The 7,539-nt window shown below is 52.7% G+C and overlaps 1 protein-coding gene across 4 annotated transcripts in view; it reads right to left on the bottom strand.

The window, feature by feature from the left end:
• Positions 1-7,539, bottom strand: part of itpr1a (inositol 1,4,5-trisphosphate receptor, type 1a) — a 78,950-nt gene that overhangs the window by 18,285 nt on the left and 53,126 nt on the right. For all 4 annotated transcript variants that reach the window (XM_056605465.1, XM_056605467.1, XM_056605466.1 and 1 more), the window contains 8 exons: positions 5,600-5,783; positions 5,020-5,273; positions 3,716-3,916; positions 3,066-3,176; positions 2,533-2,628; positions 2,200-2,343; positions 1,780-1,887; positions 556-748 (listed from right to left, as the gene is read on the bottom strand). In XM_056605465.1, the coding sequence (XP_056461440.1) occupies positions 556-748; positions 1,780-1,887; positions 2,200-2,343; positions 2,533-2,628; positions 3,066-3,176; positions 3,716-3,916; positions 5,020-5,273; positions 5,600-5,783 (1,291 nt within the window). The remainder of the gene's footprint in view (positions 1-555; positions 749-1,779; positions 1,888-2,199; positions 2,344-2,532; positions 2,629-3,065; positions 3,177-3,715; positions 3,917-5,019; positions 5,274-5,599; positions 5,784-7,539) is intronic.

Genomic DNA, 7,539 nt, shown 5'->3' with positions numbered 1-7,539 from the left:
ATTCCAAAGAGGAACTGAGCGCACTAGGTTCTTGTCAACGGCAGGATGTTGACCTCCAAGCCGTGACACTGACCTCGCCTTCTCACCATTGACACTGTGGTTTCTATGTTGACGTCTTTTTTGGCCTTTAGGGAGTTTTACGTCTGGGTTCCAAGGAAGGGGCCGAACACACAACCCGAGCTGTGTGGGCACGTCTGTGGTCCAACGTGTTAACGTATGACACGCTGTGTGTGTGTGTATGTGTGTGTATGGGTGTGTATGTGTGATTTAGAAGATGACGGATGTGAGCGTGAGATACTTCAGAAGACCTGGAAAGCCCCTGTTCACTCTCAAAAACACACAAGGACACACAGACAGACAGAGACAGAGACAGAGACAGAGAGAGAGAGAGAGAGAGAGAGAGAGAGAGAGGGAGAGAGAGAGAGAGAGAGACAGGCAGGCAGGCAGGTAGACACACAGAAACAGACAACAACATGGCCACACAGAGCAGCCAGGATCAGAGGGTTCCTTGAGCGTTTGGATGTGTGCACGCGAGGACGCGCGTCTTCGCCGTACCCTGGAGCTTCTTCTGCCAGTTCATCTCGTTAAAGAGGTCCTCGGCACACAGGAAGAAGTCGTTGATCTTGCTGCCCTGCTCGTCACGCTCTGTGGTGAAGTAGATGCGCAGCTTGGACTCCGAGGTCAGGAACTCGCAGATGCTGGGGACGGGGAACACGATCTCCTCCATGGTGCGGTCCTGGCGCACGATCTGAGGGGGAGAGGGAACGAGTTCTGCAAAGGGTCTCCGAGGAAAAATGGCTGCCGGTGTGTCAAGGGAGGGCCATAGTGCGGCCCTTGTTTCTGAGTTTAGGGTGGAGCAGTCACCTCTATCTGGGTGGTGTTTAGGGTGGAGCAGTCACCTCTATCTTGGCGGTGTGTTTGGGGTGGTGCAGTCTCCTCTATCTGGGCGGTGTGTTTAGGGTAACCTCTATCTGGGTGGTGTGTTTAGGGTGGAGCAGTCACCTCTATCTGGGTGGTTTTAGGGTGGAGGAGTCACCTCTATCTGGGTGGTGTGTTTGGGGTGGTGCAGTCACCTTTATCTGGGTGGTGTGTTTAGGGTGGAGGAGTCACCTCTATCCGGGCGGTATGTTTAGGATAACCTCTATCTGGGTGGTGTGTTAAGGTTGGTGCAGTCACCTCTATCTGGGTGGTGTTTAGGGTGGTGCAGTCACCTCTATCTGGGTGGTGTGTTAAGGTTGGTGCAGTCACCTCTATCTGGGTGGTGTTTAGGGTGGTGCAGTCACCTCTATCTGGGTGGTGTGTTTAGGGTGGTGCAGTCACCTCTATCTGGGTGGTGTTTAGGGTGGTGCAGACCCCTCTATCTGGGCGGTGTGTTTAGGGTGGTGCAGTCACCTCTATCTGGGTGGTGTTTAGGGTGGTGCAGTCCCCTCTATCTGGGCGGTGTGTTTAGGGTGGTGCAGTCACCTCTATCTGGGTGGTGTTTAGGGTGGTGCAGTCACCTCTATCTGGGTGGTGTTTAGGGTGGTGCAGTCACCTCTATCTGGGCGGTGTGATTAGGGTAACCTCTATTTGGGCGGTGTGTTTAGGGTGGTGCAGTCACCTCTATCTAGGTGGTGTTTAGGGTGGTGCAGTCACCTCTATCTGGGCGGTGTGTTTAGGGTGGAGGAGTCACCTCTATCTGGGTGGTGTTTAGGGTGGAGGAGTCACCTCTATCTAGGCGGTGTGTTTAGGGTGGAGGAGTCACCTCTATCTGGGTGGTGTTTAGGGTGGTGCACTCACCTCTATCTGGGCGGTGTGTTTGGCGTAGAACTCCAGGGCCTCGTCTCCTTCCCCACTCGAACCTCCCGGCTTCAACATGATTGACAGCTCCTTTTTATGGCGTGCCAGCTGTACGGCGAGAGACAAGGGTCACACGACACGCAGACACACCGGAATCACATTAGGGTGCTAATTAGTTGTCATGGTTACGACCCCTATGTCAGTAGGTTCACAGATCTTTACTTCATGAAAAAACCCAACTTCACATGCAGGTCTACAATTCATTCATAAATCAGAGGAGTGAAACCAAGCAGAAATGGTCTTAATTCTACCGCACAATATATACGTGCTGGGTCCAGTGTAGAAGGCCGTAGCAGAACGTCGGGGACCCCTGGAGGCATGGGCGTGACGGGGGAGAGGGTAGCGCCAGGTGGCACTCACCTGGTGGGCCAGGATGTAGATGTTGTGTCCAACGTTTCTGGGTGAGGCAGCGTCGTGGTCCTCCTCTTCACCCTCCTCTTCCTCCTCGTCCGAGCCTTCGAACTCCACCTCCCCTTGCAGGTAGGCTTTCTTTATGACCTCCACCTGCGCACACACACGCACACGCACACGCACACACACACACACACGATGGGGATAATGTCGGTGAATTTGGAAGTGTGCATTGACTCAGAGGAGGATGGAGTAGGCTGCCCAAGGCTCTGGCTTCTACAAGTCATTCTTGAGAGTCTCTGTTTAGGTGGAGGTGGACGTAAGGCGGTGCAGGTCGCTCACCAGCTCCTTGGGCCTCATGTTGTACAGGATCCTCTCCGCGTTCTCGCTGTCATGGCGACTCTCCATGATGGCCAGCAGCAGCTTGGAGGCGTTGTTCTGAGACGGAACAAGACGACAACGAGGGGGTGGGCGGAGGGGGAGGTGGTGTATGAATGGTCGGAGGTGGTGTTTGAGTAGGTGGAGGCGGCGGGCGGCATCGACAAGCAAAGGAAAACACAAAATACAACTCCGAACATAAAATCTCTCAAAGCCCCTCTGGAGTTGTTCCGGCCAAAGACAACAAGCAGACCCAGTGGTGCAGGAGGAAATGCTCTCTGCAGATGTTTGGTTTGGCTGCCTTGCTCAACAGCTATAGCTGCCGTGATAAATGATCCCTCTCTCAGGGTCTGCTTCTATTATAGATGCCAGCGGTACCCAGGTTGTCATGAGTGTAGAGCCAACCGAACTCAAACATGGCAAGCCAACGTTAGGTGGAGCATGCCGGTGGTGTTTTCTGGTGGTGGTGCTGCTTAGGTGGGGTTGGTGGTGCCTACCTTCAGCTCCAACACCAGGTCCATCCTCTTCTTGCCCAGGGGGTTGATGTCGTTCAGGATGAGGGCGATGATGATGTCGATGCCGTTGGACTCGTGGGTGGCAATGCAGTTCTAGAGAAATTAAAACCCAGACAGATTTTATGAGACTTCAGCGCACTGTATGTTTAGAGCCGTTAATCACAGATACAATATCCAGGGCTGAGATTAAAAAATACAGAGAACCTGCATAGTCTCCCCCCTAACCCCCACCCCTACCCGCCTAGGCACTTCTTGTATTCTGTACATCCTGGCACTTAATGTACCCAGTTATTGAATGTTGTACGCCCTGGCACTAAATGTACGCGCTTATGTATGTTGTAGGTCCTGGCACTTAATGCACACACTTATTGTATGTTGTACGTCCTGGCACTTAAAAATAGTACTTAGTCCTAGCTATCATTGTTGCATATGGGGAATGGGTTAACCTAGTGATTGTTAGTGTCTGGCACTTGCCCATGAACAGCCTTACTGTACCGACAGAGCTATATTGTTTCTCTTTCGTAAGCCGTTTTGGATAAAAGAGTCTGCCGAATGCCCTAAATGTAAATCTTTCCCAGGATGCAGCAGTATCGGTTCCTTCTGACCCAGAGTCTGGTGTGCGCTCCACTCACCTGGTTCTCGTGGCAGGGCCCCTGGCAGTACTCGGTGAGGCTCTCCAGCGTCTGGTTGATGAGGGCCACGTTCTTCTCGTTGATGTACAGCCCCAGCAGGCCCAGACCCCCCGTGGTGCTGCCGCAGATGCAGTCCAGGAACTGCAGCGTCTCGCACACCAGGTTGTAGTTGTTCTTGTTCTTCTGGCACCTCAGAAAGTTCTGGACAGACAACAGATTGGATGAGGAACTTCATGAATGGGGGGGACGGGGACGAGAGCATGTTACTGATTAGGAACCGGTGATCGGTAAATATATCGGCTGTTATTATTTAAGTCAGCATCTTGAAACAAACCTTTTTAGGTTAACTCTCTCCTAATCTCTTAGTGTAGTTTTCCTTCTTTAATTCCACCTTCCTGTTTGCTTAGATCTAAAACACCTCTCTGTGATTCTCAGTCCTATGTTCTTGTAAGCTCACGTTTAGTTCCTGCGGTGTTTGGTTTCCTTTGTTGATGCACGTCTGCTCAAACCTCCTGACGTTAACTATCACTTTGAAGTCACTTCCGGTTCCTGTCGTGCTGTTTCACTTGTATTGTCAAATAATTACCACAGACCATAACTACATTAGAGTTTGATTGAACTTGAATGATTTGAATACCCCATCCCTCGTTCAAATGCACGTTGTTCTGCATAGAAGCTGGGTCTGAGGGTCTAGGGGTCTGAGGTTAAGAGGGTCTGAAGTCTGGGGCTGGGGGGGGGGGGGGGGGGGGGGGGGGGGGGGGGAGAGAGAGCATGTTACTGATAAGGAGCCGGTGATCGGACAATAAATCGTCCGTTATTATATTAATCAGCATCTTGAAACAAACCTTTTTAGGTAAACTCTCTCCTAATCAGTAAGTGTAGTTTTCCTTCTTTAACTCTACCTCTAAAACACCTCTCTGTGATTCACAATCCTATTGTTCTTGTAAGCTCACGTTTGGTTCATGTGGTGTTGTGTGGTTTCCCTTGTTGAGCACGTCTGCTCTAACCTCCTGACGTTTACTTTCACTTTGAACTCACTTCCTGTTCCTGTCGTGATGTTTCACTCGTATTGTCATATCACCACAGACCACGGCGTAGAATGGAGTTTGATTGGACTTGAACGATTAGAATACCCCATCCCTCGATCAAATGCACGTTGTTCTGCATAGAAGCTGGGTCTGGGGGTCTGAGGTCTTGGGTCTGATGGGGTCTGATGGGGTCTGAGGTCTGGGGGTCTGAGGTCTGGGGCCTTGGGCCTGGGGGTCTGATGATCTAAGGTATGGGGGTCTGAGGCTTGCACCCACCTGGAGGTCCCGGTTGTGGTTCTCACAGAGCAGCTGCAGGAAGCGCAGGATGGGCTGCATGATGACGATGATGAAGCTCATCTCGCCCTCGTCCTGGTTCTTGTCGCCGGCGCTGGGCTGGCCGTCGGCCAGGGAGAAGTGCTCCTCCGCGTCAGCGTCGCGGCGGTACGAGTTGAAGGCCTTCTTGGTGGCGGAGGAGGCCTCCAGCAGCTGGTCGCGGGCGTCCTCTGTTACCACCACCGGAGAGTCTTTGGCTGAAGGACGGACAAACAGAGGGTTAGCCAAGAAGAGCTAATGTTAGAGCTAACACAATGTCGCTAGTCTTTGGCTGGAGGACGGACACACGGAGGGTTAGCGAAGGAGCGCTAATGTTAGAGCTAACACAACGTAGCTATCCGATCCACAAAACCAGAGATGTTCGGCAAACAAAGTAACTAACGTGGCTGAACGGAACACAGAAGGTGCAGAAGATGAACAAGTACAGCAACCGATGAATACACGTCGCAACGAGCCGCAACCCGAGAAAAAAACGTGTTCTCAAAGACAAAGGTACGGAGTGGTAAAGGCGATAGTGGCGGACCTTTCTTGCGCACGGGGACGTCCTTGTCGGGCGTCTCGTCGTCCCTCTTGCGGTTGCCCAGGTCGCTGGTGTTGACCGTCACCGTGGCTTTGATCTCCAGCTGGGCCAGCTTCATGCGATCGTAGAAGACCCGGAAGAACTTCTCAGACTTCTTGTCTGCCGTCAGTCGCCGGAAGAAGGAATCCTGGGAGCCAGCGAGGGGGTTTAAACGGAGAGGGGTCAGTCAGGCGTTGTGTCCACTGTAGTGATCGACATGTTACGCCCTTATGACACTAGGGGGTCAGTGGGGGATAAACAACAACAATGGACTCAATGTGGCCACCGGGGTGTCACCAAGGAATGCTGACCGGCGGGGAATAACATTCCGACAACTTCAAGACACACCGTCACCAGACTACACTTTGAACTCCTTTCTTTTCATTTGACATCACACCGCAGGTGTCATAAGGATTATAAAAGAGTTTAAGGAGGCGATTACGCAGGAGATATCGTTCATATAAAGAGACCTGGATAAGGCAGTAGCACGCAATGACGCAGTCCAGGAGGACCATAAGCACGATCACCGCGTCACAACAACAAACAGCCCATAATAGCATCAGAGACCGCCGCGCTGCTGTAACCTTTAGAACCAGCGCCACCGAGGTCCTTGTGAGGGACGCAGCGGGCCGGGCGCCAGGCGACCGCTGAGGGTCTGAGCCAGCGGGTTCCTGCGGCGACAACGGACCCGGTCTGCGTCAGCGGCCGGATCTCGACCGTAAGACCCGGCGCGGGGCGCTGCCTGCATCCTCACCAGACCGTCCACATTAACCTGCTCTCCGTGCCGGTGCCGCACGCATTGTAGAGACACACGCCATCAGCCAAACCGGAACCAGCACAGTGCCGCCAGAACCCCCACAATGCATCACACACACACACCGGGAGCGGCAAAGGTGTTGGGTCTCCTCCAGAAACAACACTTTGACTCCGTTAATTAGTTCTTAAGGGGACGAGGTCAGCGTGGAATCAGAGCGCTTCTCAGCGTAAAACACGCTGCCCTAAATCCCCCAGAAGGCTGGTCGGCGTTATGTAAGGCCTGTTATCTGCAGCAGCAGCCCGCCGGCAGGGCTTCCACTCGCCCAGGGAAACAAAACAACCCGAGCCTGGCCTACTTAGGCCAGCGGGGAAGGGGAGACGGCGGAGTGGAGGCGGGCGAGGCCCAGACACCCGAGGCAAGAGAGGGATTTGGGGGCTATGAGAGGAGAGAGAGAGACGGAAGGGGAGAGAGAGAGAGAGAGACGGAGAGAGAGAGAGAGAGAGAGAGAGAGAGAGAGAGAGAGAGAGAGAGAGAGAGAGAGAGAGAGAGAGAGAGAGAGAGAGAGAGAGAGAGAGAGAGTTACAAAGACAGAGAGAGACAGAAAGAGAGAGACAGAGAGAGAGAGAGAGCGACAGAGAGAGAGAGACAGAGAGAGAGACAGAGACAGAGACAGAGACAGAGAGACAGAGAGAGAGAGAGGCAGATAGAGACACAGAGAGAGACAGAGAGAGTGTGAGTGATTGAGAGACAGACAGAGAGAGAGACAAACACAGTGAGAGAGAGACATAGAGACAGAGCGAGATACAGAGACAGACAGAGAGACAGAGGGGTGTGGACAGATGACTGATCCTTTATCAGGTGCCATCGAGGCCAGCTTCAGAGCCCGTTGCATAACCAGCGGTGGTTTCCAGGGTAGAGGTGAGAGCTGCAGCAGATAAACTGTTGTAAAGGTGAACGATAAACGATCGGTCGCTCCTACAGGCTCTCCTATCAACAATGTGTGTGTCTGTGTGTGTCTGTGCATACTCTTTTGTTTGTGTGTGTGCATCCGTTTGTTTGTGAGTATATTTGTGTGTGTGTGTGTGTGTGTCCGCGTGCATGCACGTGTGAGTGTCTATGTACATATGTTTGTGCTAGTGGGAGTGTC

The sequence above is a fragment of the Gadus chalcogrammus genome, chromosome 13 (genome assembly GCF_026213295.1).
Source record: "Gadus chalcogrammus isolate NIFS_2021 chromosome 13, NIFS_Gcha_1.0, whole genome shotgun sequence".
NCBI classification, from domain to species: domain Eukaryota; kingdom Metazoa; phylum Chordata; class Actinopteri; order Gadiformes; family Gadidae; genus Gadus; species Gadus chalcogrammus.
The sequence above is the reverse complement of the archived record's forward strand: the minus strand, read 5'-3'. Positions and strand labels throughout refer to the sequence as shown.